Source organism: Manis pentadactyla, chromosome 8 (assembly GCF_030020395.1).
Source record: "Manis pentadactyla isolate mManPen7 chromosome 8, mManPen7.hap1, whole genome shotgun sequence".
NCBI lineage: Eukaryota > Metazoa > Chordata > Mammalia > Pholidota > Manidae > Manis > Manis pentadactyla.
In genome coordinates, this window is record NC_080026.1 from 59,567,226 (window position 1) to 59,587,698 (window position 20,473).

General features: G+C 39.0%; 1 protein-coding gene across 1 annotated transcript; it reads left to right on the forward strand.

Moving 5' to 3' along the window:
- Nucleotides 1–1,434: 1,434 nt before the first annotated feature.
- C8H10orf53 (chromosome 8 C10orf53 homolog) lies at nucleotides 1,435–19,345 on the forward strand. Its single transcript, XM_036927199.2, has 3 exons — nucleotides 1,435–1,531; nucleotides 18,467–18,586; nucleotides 19,281–19,345. The coding sequence occupies exons 1-3, from the start codon at nucleotides 1,435–1,437 to the stop codon at nucleotides 19,343–19,345; spliced, it is 282 nt and encodes a 93-aa protein (XP_036783094.2).
- The last annotated feature ends 1,128 nt before the right edge of the window (nucleotides 19,346–20,473 follow it).

Here is a 20,473-nt window from a genome sequence, read left to right on the forward strand (position 1 = left end):
ACATACAAAAGTTAAAGTACAGCACCATCAAGGGAGAACTCTGATAAGCCATTACCCTCACTGGGCTTGGATCTTAAAGGACTACACCACAGGAATGAGGATAAAACATAAACCTCCACATGAACTGCAGCCCAGTTTGAAGCCATCTGAATGACATAGAAAATCTCAAGCACTGAAAATGTATTAAAATGATCTTGGGTTGCTGGTGCTACCAAGACCTGGTAAGAGGTGAAAAAAAAAGTGTTCTACTGAGGAAGATAAAATCATTCTTGGCCTTAAATGGTTCCTGCAAAGAATTTTTCTAATACAATCTCCAATACACAATTAAGGTAAACCAAGCACTCTAGGAGACAAGATAAAATGAGCAGAAACCAGCAGAAATAACAATAGAAACAGACACATGGGGTCTCCAGATAATGGTGTTCTCAAATGCAGACTATAAAATAAAAATCTTTATTACCATCAAGAAGATAACACTAAACCTAAAAAATCTGGCAAGAAACCAAGAACTATAAAACATGGCAGGGCAGATTTGAAAAGGAACCAAACTAAAATTCCAGGATTGAAAAATAAGTAACTGAAAGAAACAACCAGATAGGTGGCTTTAATAACAGCTAAGACACAGCTGTGGAGAAAATTAGTAACTGGGTTACAGATTAAAATGAGTGAATGAATGCACACATACATACAAACATACAATCCCAAAGAAGCATGGAAGGAAAAAAGAGAGAAAAACACAGAAAAGACATAATGAATACAGTGAGAAAGTCTAATGTATATTTAACTGGAATCCCCCTGAAGAATGAAAAAATGGGACAGAGGCAACAGGTAAGAGATAATGGCTCATATTTTTCCCCAAACAGATGAAAGACTTAAATTCATAGTCTCAAGAATCTCAACAAATCCCAGGCAAGATAAATAAAATAAACATACCCCTGACTTGCCTGGGAAGGTTACTTGGCTCCTCTGAGCCTCAATTTTATAAATACTAAATAAAACCTATTTCATAGGGATGGTCAAATGATAAAATGAAATAATATGAAAAGTGCTTAGCATGTCACCTGACTCATACATTCTGCAACCAGCTGTAAATGTTGCCTATTGTTGTTATTTACCATTAACACCTGCCATACCAGGTTGAAACCCTGTTTGAGGGTCATGACAGCAAGCGACCACCTCTGACCCCCAACACACTTTTCTGTATCAGCAGAGGGTGCACAGTAGGTGGTGCAGGCATCTGGAAAGGGAGATTCTTCATCCCCACCCCCTAGGCCAGACGCTCAGGAGGGTACTTGGGGTGAGAAAGGTCCTTGAGCTTCATCCCATAAAGCCCAGGCCCCACCCACTCGCAAGTGGCCACACCCACTCTGAAGGCGCTGAAAAGCAGTTGCCTAGGAGTGTGTGTTGCGCTGTAGTCCCAGCAGGCAGCTGGCCATGCCCAAGAACGCGTTGGTCGTCATGCGCTATGGTCCGTACAGCGCTATTGGCCTGTCGGTGGAGTACCGTACCTTCCGCCTAGAAGGCATGCAAGGTGGGCAGCTGAACACTGGAGGGCCACACAGCAGTGTGTGCCCAGGTGAACCCCAAACTTTTAGCATCCATGCATGCTGCGCCCTTTGTCTAGACCTCCTTCCTTCCTCAAACCCAGACCAAGTGTTACCTCCTCTGGAAAGTCTTCCTGAATCCCCACCGTCCCAGGATGATTAAGTATCTTTCTTAGGCTTCCAGTGCTTTAATATGAGAATAGGAACAAACATATGGCACTAAGAGTCCATGGGATGCCAGGCAATGCCTGGATAGAAGGGACTACATACCCTGTTTTTCACACTGGAAACTGAGGATCAAGGATACCAAGAGACTTTTCTGTAGTCATAGCCTGGAAAATGGCAGATAGTCTATCCCTTGTTCATTCGTTCATGCAACAAACCTTTATTAAGCACCTAATACATGTTGAATATTCTTCCAGGACCTGGTGAAAGAAAACAGGTCCTTGACTATTCCTCCTCCTCATCATTGACTACTGATTGGCAGTTGTGCCAAGCCTCCACAGAGGAATGTAGTCATAGTGGGACCTGCTTCTGGCCATAATTTGGAGGAGAGAGGGGAGAGGTCTGGAAAGGTTTATTTGCTGAATCACATTTGAGTTGAGTTTTAAAGAGTAAGAAGAAACTCACCAGATAAAGAGAAGAAAGCATTCCAGGCAGAGGGACTCATATCTGTAAAGACTGGAAGTGTGAACAAATGATGTATTTGTTGAATTGATGGGAGGATGAGGCTGGAGGATAGACAGGGGCCAGATCAGGCAGGACCATATAAAAGTTTTAGGCAGGGGGAAGAAACCATTGCTGTGAGAAGAGTTAGAGGGGGCTAGGAATGGAAGCAAGGGAACACATCTAGCGACTGTCAAGGTAGTAGTCCAGGGAGAGGTGATAGTAGTTTGCACCAAGACAGCCATAAAAGGGTGGTGGATTAAAGTAAAAGCAATGGTGCTTCCTAAGAGGATGGAGATGGGAGGCAAGGATCAAGAAGATGTCCTCTGGATCCATTTTGAGTGATGGATGGAAGTACTCTATACTAAACTTGAGAACACTAAAGATGGACCACAGTTTGGAGGAATATGCTCCATTTGGAACATATTTAACTTCCTGTGCTTTGCTTTGAGCTGCATAGATGGAGATAGAGTTGACTGTGCAATTCTGGAATTCAGAGAAAAATTCCATTCTGGAGATAGAAAAGTATGAGTCACTGACTTGGGGAGAGCATATAGAATGGGAAGAGAGCCCAGGACTGTCCTAATGAACTCCATTTTTTATGACCCAAACCCAGGATCTTTTGGAAAAACTGCAGTGGGAGTCCAGAAGACACAAAATCAGCAATCAGGGAAGGCCTCCTGGAGGAGGTAGCATTTGAGTTCCAGTTTGGAGAATGGATAGGATTTCAATTAGCAGAGAAAGTTGCTTTCTCTGAGAGAACAGTTGGTTTAGAAATTTCTGTTACAAATAACTCAGTGTTATTTGGTGATGCTTAAATTGTTTCACAATCTTGGCTAAGGATGCTGCCTGAATAACTAACTGACTTTTTGCTTCTTTTCCCTTTGATGAGCCCCACCCATCAATCGCTCACCTCATAACCCACTTTTAGTTTATGTTCACTAAATGAGACTAAACAGCTACAGCATTTCTTTAAAAATAAGGCAGATCTTAGAAAGAACCTACATTCAAGAGTCTCTGAGCCTATTTACTTCCTCTGTCTCTAGGTCTCTGACATTTGCAGACATGTTTTTCCTTTGCTGCAGCCCTCAAGGGTGCAAGCTCCTCCTCCCCAACCCACTCCCACATTTTCTTAGTTTAGGTATCTCTTTTTTATCTCTACTATTTTTTTATTGTGATAAAACATATATAACATAAACTGCATTTTAACCATTTTTAAATGTACAATTCAGTGATGTTAATGGCATTCAAAATGTCCAAAACTTTTCAATACCCCAAACAGAAATTCTGTACCCACTAACAACTCCCTATTCCTATATAAATACATATAGCAAAAACTCCCTTTTTCCCCCTACCCCCAAGAACCTCTATGAATCTCTAACTTACTGTCTGTCACTATAAATTTGCCCCTTCTAGATATTTTATGTAAGTAAAATCATATAATATTTGTCCTTTTGTGTCTGAGTTATGTCACTTAGCATCTTTTCAGGGCTCATCCATGTTTTAGCATGTATTAGTACTTCATTCCTTTTTATGGCCAAATAATAATCCATTGTATGCATATACCACATTTTGTTTATCCATTTATCTGCCTATGGACACTTCATTTGGTAATTGTGAAAAATGCTGCTATGAACATGTGTGTACAAGTATCTGAGACCCTGCTTTCAGTTTTTGGTGGGTATATGCCTAGGAGTGGAAATGCTGGGTCTTCTGGTAATTCTATGTTTAGCCTTTTGAGGAACTGCCAAATTATTTTTCACAGCCACAGCAGCTGCACCACTTTACATTCCCACCAGCAGTGTAGGAGGGTTCCAATTGCTTCATATCTTTGTCAACACTTGTTCTTTTCATTTTTTCTAACATTATAGCCATCCTAATAGGTGTGAAATGGAATCTCATTGTGGTTTTTATTTGCACTTCTCTAATGACCAATGATGGTGAGCATCTTTTCATGTGCTTCTTGACCATTTGTGTGTCACATGTTGGGCCACTCTGCATTCCTGGTATAAATCCCTCTTGATCATTGTGGATAAGCCTGCACTACTGAATGCAAGTTGCTAGTTTTTTCTTGAGGATTTTGTATCAATATTCATAAGGGATATTGGTCAGTAGTTTTCTTTTTGTATAATGTCTTTGTTTGGCTTTGGTATCTTGATAATGCAGACCTCATAGAATGAGTTTGGAGGAGAGTTCCCTTCTCTTTAATTTTTGTAAGACTTTGAGAAGGATTTTATGTTAATTCTTCTTTAAATGTTTGATAGAATTCACCAGGAAAGACATCTGGTCCTGGATTTTTCTTTGTTGGAAAGTTTTTGTGTACTGCTTCAATCTCCTTCCTAGTTATAGGTCTGTTCAGATTTTCTGTTTCTTCTTGAATCTGTTTTGGTAGTTTGTGTTTGTTCATTTCATCTGTATTATCCAATATGTTGTTGTATAGTTGTTAATAGTATTCTCTTATAATCCTTTTTATTTCTATAAGGTCAGTTGTAATGTTCCCTCTCCCATTTATTATTTTAGTTATTTAATTCTTCCCTTGTTTTCTTAGTCAATCTAGCTAAATAAAGATTTCTCCATTGTACCAATCTTTTCAAAGAACCAACTTTTTATTTCATTGATTTTTCTCTATTGTTTTTCTATTTCTAATTTGTTTATCTCTATTCTAATCTTTATTTTTTTCCTTTTGCTAGCTTTGGGTTTCTTTGTTCTTATATTCTTTTGTTCCTTAAGCTTTATAGTTATGCCATTGATTTGAGATCTTTTTTAGTATAAGCATTTACAGCTATAAATATCCCTCTGAACACTGCTTTCACTGTATCCTGTAGGTTTTGATTTGTTGTGCTTTTCTTTTCATTTCTCTCAAGATACCTCTTAATTTCCCTTTTGATTTCTTCTTTGGACCATTGGTTGTTTTAAGGGTGTATTGTTTAATTTCCAAATATGTGTGACTTTCTCCACATTTCCTTCTATTGTTAATTTCTAGTCTCATTCCACTGTGGGCCTAAAAGATACTTTGTAAAATTCCATTCCTTTAAAATTTATTCAGACTTGTTTTGTGTCCTAAAACATGGTCTACTCTGAAGAATGTTCTGTGTGCACTTGAAAAGAATATATACTCTGCCTTTGGGTGAAGGGTTCTATTTATGTATGTTAGGTCTAGTTGTTTGATAGTGCTGCTCAAGTCCTCAATTTCCTTATTGATATTCTCTCTAGATGCTCTATCCATAATTGAAAGTGATGTATTAAAGCCCCCAGCTATTATTGTAAAATTACTTCTCCTTTCAATTCTGTTAATTTTTACTTAAATATTTTGGGACTTGGTCATTAGATGTGTATATGTCATAATTGCTAAACTTCTTGATAGACTGAAACTTTTAGTAATATCTAATGTCCTTCTTTGCTCTTGTAAATTTTTTGACTTAATCTAGTTTACCTGATGATAATATAACCTCGCTCTCTTTTGGTTATTTTTGCATGGAATATCATTTTCCATCCTTTCACTTTCAACCAGTTTTTGTTCTTTATCTAGAGTGAGTCTTATGCAGACAGCAAATAAATTGTGTTTTTTCAGCCATAATACTAATTTCTGCCTTTAGATTGGAAGATTTAATCCACTTACATTTAAAGTAATTACCAATAAGGAAAGACTTACACCATTTAGCTAATATTGTCTGTATGTCTTATCTTATTTGTGTTCCTCAATTCCTCCATTGCTGCCTTTTTAAAAACCATAGTTGATTTTTTGTAATATACCATTTTGATTCCCTTCTCCTTTCTTTTCAGTATACTTGTAAGTTATTTTCTTAGTGGTTATCTCAGGGATTACAATAAACATCCTAAACTTGTAACAGCCTAGCTTAAATACCAACTTAGTTTACACTAATATACAATCTACTCTTACACATCTTCATGTAGGAGCATTTCTCTGTATATTGTAATTGCAACAGATTACATATTTGTACATTATGTGCCTGTTAACATAGACTTATAACTATTGTATTCATTTGCCTTTTAAATCACATAAGGAAAAAAGAGGGGTTACAGACCAAAAGTGCAGAAACAATTGCTTTTAGATTTATCTCTGTAGCTACTTTTATCAGTGCCCTTTAGTTCTTATGCAGCTTCATGTTACCATCTAGTTCCTTTCATTTTAGCTTGGAGGGTTTCCTTTAGTATTTCTTGTAGGTCAGGTCTTTTAGCAACAAACTCTGTCAGCTTTTACAAATCTGGAAATGTCTTAAGTTATCCTTCATTCCTGCAGTGTATTTTGATATACATAGAATTCTTGGTTGACCATTGTGATGGTTAGTTTTTTGTGTCAACTCTGGGATAAGCAGTGGTGTCCAAATATTTCATCAAATATTCATCTAGATGTTGCTCTGAAGGTATTTTTTAGATGTGATTAATATTTATAATCAGTAGACTTTAATTAAAATAGATTGCCCTTCATGTTGTGGGTGGGCCTCTTCCAATCAGTTGAAGGACTTAAGAGAAAGACTGGATTTTCCAAAGAAGAAATTCTCTTGGCTCTTGAAATCCTGCCTGTGTCTCTTGTCTACCTGGCTTGGGGAATTCCAACTCAAATCTACAACATCAACTCTTACCCGAATTGCCAATCCTACAGACTTCAGACAAATCAGCCCTCACAATCACATAAGTCAATTCCTTAAAGTAAATCTCCCTATCTCCCCCCACTCTCCTCTATTCTTCTGAACTTAGTAATTCCAATTGTCCTGTCTTCAAGTTCACTGATTCTTTCTTCTGCCTGCTCATATCTACTGCTGGACCTGTCTAGTAAATTTTCCAATTTTATTTATTGTATTTTTGACTCAAGATCTGGTTTCACTTTAGAACTTCTTATTATTGATATTCTCACTTTGTTCATAACACCATTTTCCTGGTTTCTGTTATTTGTTTGTCCACAGTTTCCTTTGCTCTTAAAGCATATTTAGAATAGATGATTTAAAATAAGTCTAATGTCTGGATTTCTTCAGAGATCGTTTTTATGTGATTAATATTTATAATCAGTAGACTTTAAGTAAAATAGATTGCCCTCCATGTTGTGGGTGGGCCTCTTCCAATCAGTTGAAGGGCTTAAGAGAAAGACCGGATTTCCCAAAGAAGAAATTCTCTTGATTCTTGAAATCCTGCCTGTGTCTCCTGTCTACCTGGCTTGGGGAATTCAGACTCAAGTCTACAACATCAACTCTTATCTGAATTGCCAATCCTACAGACTTCAGACAAAGGATCTACTTTTTCCTTTGAATATCTAATGCTTTACTGTTCTTTGTATACTTTTTTGTTGTTGAAAACTGGGTTTTCAAATATTATAATGTTGCAACTCTAGAAATCAAATTTTTCCATTTTCCCAGAGTTTACTGTTCTTAATTGTTGAAGGCTTAGCTTGTGGTCTGCCACTGTTTCAACAGAGATTTCCTTGAATGCCAGGAGCTTTAAAACAAAAAGGCTTTCTCATTCTTTATGTGTTTTCTCTATGTTGCACTCCTTTAACACTTATCCAGGCTATTTACAATTCTGCCTCAGCCCTGCCTGCTTTCACTGAGCCTGTAGATTAACCAGCGGTGAAAGCTTAGGATCTTCCTGAGTCTTTTCTGAGCCTGCATCCTGTTCTGAGCATACACTTGACTTTCTAAATTCCCCAGTATACATGAGTGTTTTAAATGCTTCAATTTTTTTCCTCCCAGGCTTTATGAGGTTTATTGTATGTTTCAACAGCCTTTTGCCCAGACAGCTACACATTTTTCATTTGCCTTGTGATATTTTTAAGCACTGTGTATGGCTTTTCCACCCTGCATGAGTTCCAAGTTAAGTGAAACAAAGATAAGCATGTGGTGTCAATCCTTTAGGTAGGCCCAGACAGGTTAGAACAGACAAACACAAGAACTTGCAAACAAGGTCTGCTCTGCTTCCTTTGGAAACAGGACCTATACTGGGAAAAAAGTGTGCTGTCTTCAAGACTGCCACCAAGTCGGTGGGAGGTGAGGCAAGGGCAAATAAAGATGCCACAACACTTTCTTACCATGTTAAAGTTGCCTTTTTCTTGATTCAGCAGTCACTTGTTTGTCACTTTTACTTTCCAGAGTTCTGAGAAACTTGGTTCTGACAGTTTCTGGTTGTTTTGCAATGTTTCTGGGAAGGAATTGGAGTTTGGAGCTACCTATTCCACCACCTTGCAGATTTCTGTAGACACATTTTGATTGTGTTTCTAACTGCTGCCACAATCAGCATCATTGTATATCATTCAGTTAGATCATTTACATACAAAAACATACATTAAAGAAAAATGCATAAATGAGAATTTTGTGATAATATATAATTTACAAGTATGGAGGTGGGGGCAGAATCCTCATCTAGTTTGAACACAAATCCTGTCATCTCTACTGATCACCTCCCTCTGGTCACTGGTGTCCCTTGCTTACATTCTTGACACTGTTGGCAAAGAGATGGCATGAGCAGAGATTAAGCACTGAAGTCCAACCAACTTAGTTTTGAATTGGTTTCTATCATTTAGTAGCTGTATGGCCAAAGATCAAGTTATCTTATCTTTCTGAGCCTGTTTATTTATTGGTAAAATGAGAGAGGATCCCTACCTCACTGATATGAGATTCCAATGAGAAAATGCATGTAGAATCATGAACACTATACTCACACAGGGTAAATGTTCAGGAAGCATTAGTTCTCATTATTCTGAGGGAGGGGTCTCTAGGGAGGGGTGGAGCTTGGGGCCTGTTGCGGAGCAGCAAGCAGCCCGGTCTGGCTGAAAGCTGGTATGTAACAAGAGTCAGACCTTTTTCACCCTTGGCAACAGGGAGCCAGTAAAGTTTCTTGAGCTAAAGAATGATGAAATCAAGGATGGGTTTTAAGAGGCCAGTTCTGAAGGTGAAGATTTGGAGAGGGGGAGTGGGAAAAAATGAATTGTTAAGAAATATTTAGAAGTTAGAAATTACATTCTGGAGTTCAAGAGAAAAACAAAGGTAGATTTGAAATAGAAGTCATTATGACTTTAAATGACATCTATATGCTGATGACTCCCAAATTTATACCTCCAAACAGGATCTCTCATTGTCAACAAGAAGTTTAGTAAACATTTCAGATTATTATGCCCCTAATTTCTAAACTGTCCCTTACTTTACTATAATTTTTTTAATTAATCAATTAATTAATTTTATTTTGGTATCATTAATGTACAATTACTTGAACAACATTATGGTTACTACACTCCCCCTATTATCAAGTCCCGACCACATACCCTATTACAGTTACTGTCCATGAGCATAGTAAGATGCTATAGAATCATTACTTGTCTTGTCTGTGTTATACTGCCTTTCCCATGTCCCCCCAACCCCACGACATTATGTGTGCTAATCGTAATGCCCCTTTTTCCCCTTTCTCCCTCCCTTCCCACCCATCCTCTGCAGTCCCTTTCCCTTTGGTAACTGTTAGTCCGTTCTTAGGCTCTGTGAGTCTGCTGCTGTTTTGTTCCTTCCATTTTTGCTTTGTTCCTATTCTCCACAGATGAGTAAAATCATGTGATACTTGTCTTTCTCCGCCTGGCTTATTTCACTTAGCATAATACCCTCTAGCTCCATCCATGTTGTTGCAAATGGTAGGATTTGTTTTCTTCTTATGGCTGAATAATATTCCATTGTGTATATGTACCACATCTTCTTTACCCATTCATCTACTAATGGACACTTCGGTTGTTTCCATTTCTTGGCTATTGTAAATAGTGCTGTGATAAACATTGGAGTGCATATGTCTTCTTCAAAATGGGATCCTGCATTCTTAGGGTAAATTCCTAGGAGTGGAATTCCTGGGTCAAATGGTATTTCTATTTTGAGCTTTTTGAAGAACCGCCATACTGCTTTTCACAATGGTTTAACCAATTTACATTCCCACCAGCATTGCAGGAGGGTTCCCCTTTCTCCACGTCCTCACCAACATTTGTTGTTTGTCTTCTGGATGGTGGCCATCATAACAGGTGTGAGGTGATATCTCACTGTGGTTTTAATTTGCATTTCTCCGATGATTAGTTATGTGGAGCATTTTCTCCTGTGCGTGTTGGCCATCTGAATTTCTTCTTTGGAGAAGTGTCTGTTCAGTGCCTCTGCCCATTTTTTAATTGGCTTATTTGCTTTTTGTTTGTTGAGGTGTGTGAGCTCTTTATATATTTTGGATGTCAACCCCTTATTGGATATGTCACTTATGAATATATTCTCCCATATTGTAGGATGTCTTTTTATTCTACTGATGGTGTCCTTTGCTATACAAAAGGTTTTTAGTTTGATATAGTCCCACTTGTTCATTTTTGCTTTTGTTTCCCTTGCCCAGGGAGATATGTTCATGAAGAAGTTGCTCATGTTTATGTCTGAGAGATTTTTGCATATATTTTTTTTCTAAGAGTTTCATGGTTTCATGACTTACATTCAGGTATTTGATCCATTTTGAGTTTACTTTTGTGTATGGGCTTAGACAATGATGTAGTTTCATTCTCTTACATGTAGCTGTCTAGTTTTGCAAACACCAGCTGTTGAAGAGGCTGTCATTTCCCATTGTATATCCATGGCCCCTTTGTCATATATTAATTGACCATTTATGCTTGGGTTTTTATCTGAGCTCACTAGTCTGTTCCACTGGTCTGTGGGTCTGTTCTTGTGCCAGTACCAAATTGTCTTGATTACTGTGGTTTTGTAGTAGAGCTTGAAGTCAGGGTGTGTAATTCCTCCTGCTTCATTCTTCCTTTTCAGGATTGCTTTGGCTATTTGGGGTCTTTTGTGATTCCATATGAATTTTAGAACTGTTTGCTCTAGTTTGTTGAAGAATGCTGTTGGTATTTTGATAGGGACTGCATTGAATCTGTAGATTGCTTTAGGTAGGATGGACATTTTGACAATATTAATTCTTTCTATTCATGAGCATGGGATGTGTTTCCAAGTATAAGCTTTCCACTTCCTTGGTTAGGTTTATTCCTAGGTATTTTATTATTTTTGATGCAGTTGTGAATAGAATTGTTCTCCTGGTTTCTCTTTCTGCTAGTTCATCATTAGTGTATAGGAATGCAACAGATTTCTATGTATTAATTTTGTATCCTGCAACTTTACTGAATTCAGGTATTAGATATAGTAGTTTTGGAGTGGATTCTTTTGGGTTTTTTATGTACAGTATCATGTCATCTGCAAACAAGGACAGTTTGACTTCTTCCTTGCCAATCTGGATGCCTTATATATTTTTATGTTGTCTGATTACCATGGCTAGGACCTCCAGAACTATGTTGAATAAAAGTGGGGAGAGTGGGCACCCTTGTCTTGTTCCCAATCTTAAAGGAAAAGCTTTCAGCTTCTCTCTGTTAAATATTATGTTGGCTGTGGGTTTGCCATACATGGCCTTTCTTATGTTGAGGTACTTGCCCTCTATACCCATTTTGTTGAGAGTTTTTATTATGAATGGATGTTGAATTTTGTCAAATGCTTTTTCAGCATCTATGGAGATGATCAGGTGGTTTTCATCCTTTCTGTTGATGTAGTGAATGATGTTGATGGATTTTTTATTGTTGTACCATCCTTGCATTCCTGAGATGAATCCCACTTGATCATGAAGGATGATCTTTTTGATGTCTTTTTTAATTTGGTTTGCTAGTATTTTTGTTGAGCATTTTTGCATCTATGTTCATCAGGGATATTGGTCTGTAATTTTCTTTTTTGTGGTGTCTTTGCCTGGTTTTGGTATTAGAGTGATGTTGGCCTCGTAGAATGAGTTTGGGAGTATTCCCTCTTCTTCTACTTTTGGAAAACTTTAAGGAGAATGGGTCTTAGGTCTTCACTAAATGTTTGATAAAATTCAGCAGTGAAACCATCTGGTCCAGGAGTTTTATTCTAAGGTAGTTTTTTTATCACCAGTTCAATATCTTTGCTGATAATTGGTCTATTCAGATTTCCTGTTTCTTCCTGGGTCAGCCTTGAAAGGTTGTATTTTTCTAGAAAGTTGTCCATTTCTTCTAAGTTATCCAGATTGTTACCATATAATTTTTCATAGTATTCTCTCATAATTCTTTGTATTTCTGTGGTGTCTATAGTGATTTTTCCTTTCTCATTTCTGATTCTGTTTATGTGCCTAGACTCTTTTTTCTTGATAAGTCTGGCTAGGGGTTTATCTATTTTGTTTATTTTCTCAAAGAACCAGCTCCTACTTTCATTGATTCTATTGTTTTATTCTTCTCAATTTTATTTATTTCTGCTTTAATCTTTATTATGTCCCTCCCTCTACTGACTTTAGAGTCATTTGCTCTTCCTTTTCTAGTTTCATTAATTGTGAGTTTAGACTGTTCATGTGGGATTGTTCTTCTTCCTGAGGTAGGCTTGTATTGCAATATATTTCCCTCTTAGCATGGCCTTCGTTGCATCCCACAGATTTTGTAGTGTTGAATTATTGTTGTCATTTGTCTCCATATATTGCTTGATCTCTGTTTTTATTTGGTCATTGATCCATTGATTATTTAGGAGCATGTTATTAAGCCTCCATGTGTTTGTGGGCCTTTTTGTTTTCTTTGTGTAATTTATTTCTAGTTTCACACCTTTGTGATCTAAGAAGCTGGTTTGTACAATTTCAATCTTTTTGAATTTACTGAGGTTCTTTTGTGGCGTAGGGTATGATCTCTTCTTGAAAATGTTCCATGTGCACTTGAGAAGAATGTGTATTCCGTTGTTTTTGGATGAAGTGTTCTGTGGATGTCCGTTAGGTCCATCTGATCTAATACATTGTTTAGTGCCTCTGTCTCTTTACTTATTTTCTGTCTGGTGGATCTGTCCTCTGGAGTGAGTGGTGTGTTGATGTCTCCTAAAATGAATGCTTTGCATTCTATTTCCCCTTTTAATTCAGTTAGTATTTGTTTCACATATGTAGGTGATCCTGTGTGGGGTACATAGATATTTATAATAGTTATATCCTCTTGTTGGACTGACCCCTTTACATTATGTAATGTCCTTCTTTGTCTCTTGTTACTTTCTTTGTTTTGAAGTCTATTTTATCTGATACAAGTACTGCCACTCCTTCTTTTTTCTCCCTATTAGTTGCGTGAAATATCATTTTCCATCCCTTTACTTTCAGTCTGTGTATGTCTTTGGGTTTGAAGTGAGTCTCTTGTAGGCAGCTATAGATGGGTCTTGTCCATTCAATGACTCTATGTGTTTTGATTGGTGCATTCAAACCATTTACATTTAGGGTGATTATTGATAGGTATGTACTTATTTCCATTGCAGGCTTTAGATTTGTGGTTACCAAAAGTTCAAGAGTTACCAAGCTTCCTTTACTATCTTACAGTCTAATTTAACTCACTTCATATACTATTACAAACCCAACCTAAAGGTTCTTTTTTTTACCATGTTTTTTCTTCCTCCTCCATTCTTTGTATGTTATGAATCATATTCTGTACTCTGTGTCTATCCCTTGGTTGACATCTATTTAGCCTTAGGAATACTTCCATCTATAGGAATCCCTACAAATGCACTGTAGAGGTGGTTTGTGGGAAGCAAATTCTCTCAGCTTTTGCTTATCTGAAAATTGCTTAATCCCTCCTTCAAATTTAAATGATAACCTTGCCAGGTAGAGTATTGTTGGTTCGAGGCCCTTTCTGCTTCATTGCATTAAATACATCATGCCACTCCCTTCTGGCCTGTAAGGTTTCTGTTGAGAAATTTGATGATAGCCTGATGGGTTTTCCTTTGTATGTGATCTTTTTTCTCTCTCTAGCTGCTTTTAAAAGTCTGTCTTTATCCTTGATATTTGCCATTTTAATTACTATATGTCTTGATGTTGTCTTCCTTGGGTCCCTTGTGTTGGGAGATCTGTGCACCTCCAAAGCTTGAGAGCCAATCCCCTTCCCCAGATTGGGGAAGTTTTCAGCTATTACCTCCTCAATTACACTTTCTATCCTTTTTTCTCTCTTCTTCTTCTTCTTCTCCTGGTATCCTTATAATGCGAATATTTTTCCGTTTGGGTTGGTCACACAGTTCTCTCAATATTCTTTTATTCTTAGAGACTCTTTTTTCTCTCTGTGCCTCAGCTTCTTTGTGTTCCTCTTTTCTAATTTTTATTCCATTTTCCATCTCTTCTACTATATCTAATCTGCTTTTAAATCCCTCCATTGCATGTTTCATTTCAGATATGGCATTTCTTCTTTTCTATAATTTTTAAGGTTTTTTTTAAAATCATGGGCTGCAGTGTATTTATAACTTGATAAAATTTTAGAGTTAAAAAAAATTATTTTTCTACCAGCAAAATTATTTAAAGAAACAAGGAAGGAGATAGATCAGAGCACCAGTGTGCTAAGAGGGGTCAGGGAAGACTGGATGAGTGATTGAATATGCTGACAGTTCTTTACCTCTGAGTACTCAGGATCAGGAGATGGTGGGCTGAAGGCTCTAACTGCAGGAGGTAAAGCAGTTGGTACAGCCAAGGAGGCAAAGAGTACAGGCAGCTTTCCCCACAGTAGGGGAGGGGAAGGAGTGTTTTGAGAAGATCAATGGGAGAATTTTTGTGGTGGAAGGAGACGAGTATTACAAGGTGTCAGCAGGTGGTTGATTTTTAAAGTTAGCTTTGAATATCCCTGAATGATAATTCATATAACACTGGCAGCCAACATTTACTAAGGGCTGGTGACAAACGCCAGGGGGTTAACAGAAGCAAAGCAGGGAGGGAGCATCTGTCGCCACCCACATGGCCCCACCACTTTAGACCCAGTGCTAACTTCACCCCAGGCACAGAGTGGTGCGTTTTCAGGCCCTCGTGTAAAATCTGCATCTAAATTCTGTGTGTTTTAAAATCATAGCCCTTTATCATTTCCTGAAGCCCTGCTGGCTTTGGAATTATGCCTGATCTTTCCCGAACTTACTATGCCTTAAGAAATCTGAACATTTTTGTTCTTTACTACCCACAAATTATAATAGTTCAGAACAAATGTCTCTCCTATGGCCTCAATAATAAAACTAACCATGCTTAACAAAAAGTTCTCAGTAATTTCCCTGGCCATGGTTGCTTCTTGCCTACTGTTCTTAAGTCAGCCAAATGTTCTACTAAAAGGGATGAGAAAGAATTGAAATTGACCCATAAAAATAAAATCTGCACTTATTTACCTAAGATGCTATTTGTGCCACCCTCCTGTCCCTAGCTATGCATAGCTGTACACACTGGTGAGCATCAGCATTGCATCTATACCAGGCAGAGGACGGGAAGATTCCTGTCTTTCTGTTTGCCTTGACTTCCTAACCAGCAGCATTTAAATCATTCGCAAATGGTGCACAATTCCACCAGCACTAAGAAGAGTGAGGCTTTTCCATATTCCTTTGGTTTCCCCAGAGCCCCCTTGAAGAATTAGGTGCCACTTCAAAGAGGCAGGCATTCTGTGGGTGGCCTTACAGCTTCTGGTTGATTTATGTTGGAGTTTAGCCACTGCCTTTGCAAAGACTTTGTTGCATGGAGTATATTTATCTGACCTTTCTTTGAATAGACAACCCATAGCCACTCATAGGAAAAAATGGGTCTTCCATGTAGAGAGGTGGCATTTGGATGAGCTGCAGGAATTCTGGTGTCTCTCTGAGTTTGATCCCTGTAAGCCTGCACTGGCCGCCCTACAGCTGGGCTCAACACTTCCTGGACTGATGAGAGGGGAACAGACATCTTGAGAGTGAATATACTCTGTAGACTCTGAGGTGGCTCATCGCTTTAAAAAGAATCGGACTTAAGTCACTCAGGGTCCAAAAGAGTCATTGGGAATGCCCCAACTCCATTATCAGTTTGTTTATTCCATGAGCTGTGACTACTGGGCACCTGGGATTTGGGAGGACTGTGGTCAGTGAGGGAGACATGTGCCCTTAAAGGCCCCCAGAGCCCATGCTTTGTGACCAAACAGAAGGTAAACTGAAGAGTGATAAACTCTCTTAAAAGGATTTTTTCCAGTTGGGCTTCATTTGCTCAGGTGTGAGGCAGACCTCCATTATTCAGCACCCGCCCATTTCCATAGGGTGGGTTATTTGGCGGCTCAAATCTGTACCTTAGAAACACCTTGCCATAGAAGAGTGCTGCTGTTCTTGTAAACAAACCCCAAGCCCAGAAGCTACATAAGGCTCAATCAGTTGGGGCCCTGCAGGGAAAGGGCCATGGCAGGCCACAGGGTGCACAGCTTTCCGGGGTCTCCTCCTACAGAGCCCCTCCTCATTTATGCTGCAGTTGCATGACCAGCCTGAGCAGAGCCTGTGTCCTCCTCTCTAGAACCCCCAACCATCAGAGAGCCAGTATTCAGTGTTAAAAGGATAGAAGCAGCACCTTGCCCCAGAGGTGGTCTGTAAGGTGGCAGTAGAGAAGCTGTTTTGTTTCTGATTTCTTCCTATCAAATTGAAGTACATTTCCCAGGACGGTCTTCAGATAATACGAAACCAAGGTCCTGGAGGTAAACTGCCTTCTTGCTACCCACATGCTTTTCTCCCTCAGGCTATACCTCCTCTCTCCTGAGGGGGTGCTGCTGGGAGACAGCGTGATCCCCAGAAATCTGTACATATAGACTGCCTTTACGCATCCTAGACCACCCACTGGCCATTCCAAACTGGGCTGCTTCATTTAAACCAGCCATTGGCCCAAGCCGAGTGCCTTTCTCCAAAAATGTTTAAGAACACAACACTTAAATAGGATACAATAACATAAATATGCCAAAGAAAAAGATATGGGTGTTCTGTAGAGAGAGGCGTTAGCTGACACAAGGTCAATTAGGACCACTACTGGGTGCCCGCAGAGTGCTATCTCGTTAATGGAGATGCTCACTGCGTTGCTTTCTGAACTTTCCAGAAGTGAAATTAAAATCATGCAATTACAACGTTCACAGTTGGGGCTGGATGTTCTTGAACTGATTGAGGGATGAAGTGGACACACCAACATTTCAAAACAGCAATTGTCTCTGCAATTAAATGCAATTAGCAGACATTGCTAATTCTCTCCACATTGTCTACCTTTCTCCACATAGGACTGATTGAAATGCTAAGACTTTAAAAAACTTGCCCCCCATCTGATATACCTTTCCTTCCTAACCAAAACTCTCACCAATGTATGAAGCCTGCCTAAGGTGGTAATTTAGCGCCAGTGTTACAGGGTGAACACATGAAGAAAATGTGGGGGAAACATGTTGGAGAAAATAAAGCTCCAGTTTGCTCAATGCACATTATTTCTGCTAAACGCATATACTCTTGCATTTGTACAACAGAGAATAAATCTAACAATTTTTCTGTAGCAGATCTCTAGGGAAGGAGCCTCTTAATGTAAGTGATAACTAAAATGCAGACTCTAAAGGTGAGAATAAAAGTTTAGTCCATTAGCTTTTTTAAAAAGCATTTTGTTCCTGATAATTATAGAAAATCTGGAAATTCCTGGAAGAAGAAAAAGTTTCACATAATGTCACTACAAAGTGATAACTATGATATTTTCTTCTTTTTTCCTATTACAAATACATGTTTTAATTAATATTGAAAATATATTTTAACATATATGTGTACCTTGATTTTTTTGCTTACATTACAAATATTTTTCTTGCTATTAAAAGAATCCATAGACATTTTTTGAAATGTCCAAATAAAACCTCATTATATGAATTTATGACCATTTACTTAACCATCCTCCTATGATTAGGTATATGTTTTTCACAGTATTTTGCTTTTATAATACTACAGAAAGGAACATCTTGTTGCAGAGATCTGCCTATATTTCCAATTTTTTCCTTAGGAAGCTGTCCCTTTACTTGCAATTTCCTGTGCCAGAGATTAGGATCCTTTATTTTTTTTCTTTTTTTTTTTTTGAGGCTTTTGAAGCCATATTACCCTCCGGAAACATGACCGGTTTATATTTCCATCAACAGAGCAAGAAGTTACCTAATTCCCTGTATCTGCTCCAACACTGGGTATCATCTCTTTAAGAAAAGCTCAAAACCTCTTCCTAGAGAAAGCCCATACTTTCACAGACCATACAGGCCTGGGGCAAATCTCAACCAAAATCTGAATTGCTCGGGTGTCTGGATGTGCTTCCCAGCATAGGCGAGGGCACACTGGGGCAGCACAGCGAGCTGCCCTCCAGGGCAGTTGCCTTACAGCCGTGCGCAACTGGACAGCAGACCAGCTGCTGTCACCCATGAGGACCTCAGCACATCAGGTTACTCTAGAGTCTGTCACCAAGTCATCCACATCCCACTCCATCTTTTCCAGCTGTGTTGGCTGAGGATGGACACAAGGTCATCCTAGAGAAGACAGAAGACTGGAATGTGGTAGAACTCGTAGTGAATGGAGAAGTTGTCTTCCAGTGCAACATCAAAGACTTGGAGTTTGGTAAGTCCCTCAGCACCCTTTCCAACCAGCATTTTGCCTGCTCTGAAGCCTTGTTCAGCCTCTAGTTGAAGTGGTCAGTGTCATGCCCAGATTCAAATTGGATTTCTTTCTGAAGTTTTACCTTCTCACTCAAAGCCCTGTGGTCTGTAGCACATAAATGAGCATGTACTAAACCACAACACACATAGTGAAGTGTTTGATGGTCTGGGCTTCTTCCCAGAACCCTGGAAACAGAAGGCAGACAAAAAGAAAACAAAGTTTTAGCCCAAGACTTCAAATGATATGACGGGAATTTAGAGATAATAGATCATTTCAGGTTGTTGGGAGTTTTTTACATTTTAATAATGTATGTTTTATCTTTGCCTTCAAAACAGTTTTCGTTCTATTTGATTATTCTATCTAGGCTTGCTAAGATAATTAGAGTCATTACACAAGCAGTGCCTGACATTATCAGAACATTCTAAGGATTTCTTTGCCCTGGAGAGCTTCTGGCCTGGCAGGCTGGCATTGTGCATACCTCACTCTGCTCAGAAGGAAAAACTTTTGCAATCAACTAATACTCTACTAAAGGTTAACTAACAATTCACATGCCTGTGTACTATGAAATGCTCTCCTTGTGAAAGCCATGTATGTCTTATATGACATGAGATTGTGTATAAAGCTGGTCAAAAGAAAATTGTATCTATTTTCCTAGGAGGTGATGGTAAATTAGACCCACTGTGCAAAGAGGCCAGGAGAGCTGTGCTAAATGCCTACTGATCTTCTCGTCAGAACATCTCTAGTCAACTGAACAGCAGCTGCTTCAGGCTATTCTGTGATGCAAACAAAAGCAGCCATTCTGGGCCATGGATGCTAGGCTTTACCAGTCAGAACGTGGCAATTCCAGCCCACCCTTCAGCCTGCACAGCAAAGGGTTTCTCCTGGCTGCCAGGAAGCAGGGCCCACAAAAATAATAAAACCACACAATGTGCAGCATCTGTCAATCTCAACCCATAGGGAAAGCACTCCAATATCAGGTACACATTGAGCTGAAGGAAATAATAAAATGCAATCTAATAACAAAGCACCATCGCTTACTAATAACGCATTGTTGCCAGAAGCATCTGAGCTTCCATTCTATGGTAAGTGAGGAGCTAGGAACAGCAAAAATTAAAGATGGGCAGGGGGCAGGGAAGGGAAAATAGTCACCTTTAAAAATCTGAACTAAATTTTAATGTTGGTATTTGGAAACCTGATCAGTCCTACAGATTTATATCTTGCCCCCCGCAATGGAATAACATTTAGAATGCTAACATACATTACTGAAAGTCAAGTCTCTCATTAGTCTCCTTTAAAACAATAGTTATTTGCCTTCTTTTGCATTAGCCAGCCTGACAGGTTGTTGTGCAGATGGCCCCAGAGAGGCCAGGACAGAAGGTTGAAGTGGCCTCAGGTCCCTTCAGAGGAAAACATAACCCCTCAAAGTTAAAGAAGGATTTAGTTGCGGTCAGTGTGAAAATCAACCATGTCAAAATTATGTTCTTTTCACTTTCAGGTCCTATGCACCAACCTGTAGCATTTTTCTTAGCTGCAGAGTAGAGGAGAGGGCAGAAATGTGGATATCTATCTAATGACGTTAAATGTGAGGTCATGGTAAGAAGGCATCACACCTTGTAGAAGAAAGATGGATTCCTTCACTGAAAACTCTGGGCACGGCATTGAAAGAGGGCTTTCAGAGCCTGCTGGTGGCTACAGGCTGGCTGTGAGCATGCACCTTCCAGAGGCAGCCACCTGTTCCCTGCGGCTTCACAGCACCCAGAGAGCCAGCCTTTTCATAGCTTCAGGCAGCCTCAGAGTCCTCTGCACCCCAAGACTTCAAAGGCATCTGGGACTCTATGAAACCACTTA

What these genes read in the sequence shown, in the direction of transcription:
- C8H10orf53 (XM_036927199.2), top strand. Translation starts at nt 1,435, where the DNA reads ATGCCCAAGAACGCGTTGGTCGTCATGCGCTATGGTCCGTACAGCGCT. An exon ending in CCGCCTAGAAGGCATGCAAG is followed by an intron (nt 1,532 to 18,466) that starts GTGGGCAGCTGA and finishes CATCTTTTCCAG; the next exon opens with CTGTGTTGGCTGAGGATGGA. An exon ending in CATCAAAGACTTGGAGTTTG is followed by an intron (nt 18,587 to 19,280) that starts GTAAGTCCCTCA and finishes CTATTTTCCTAG; the next exon opens with GAGGTGATGGTAAATTAGAC.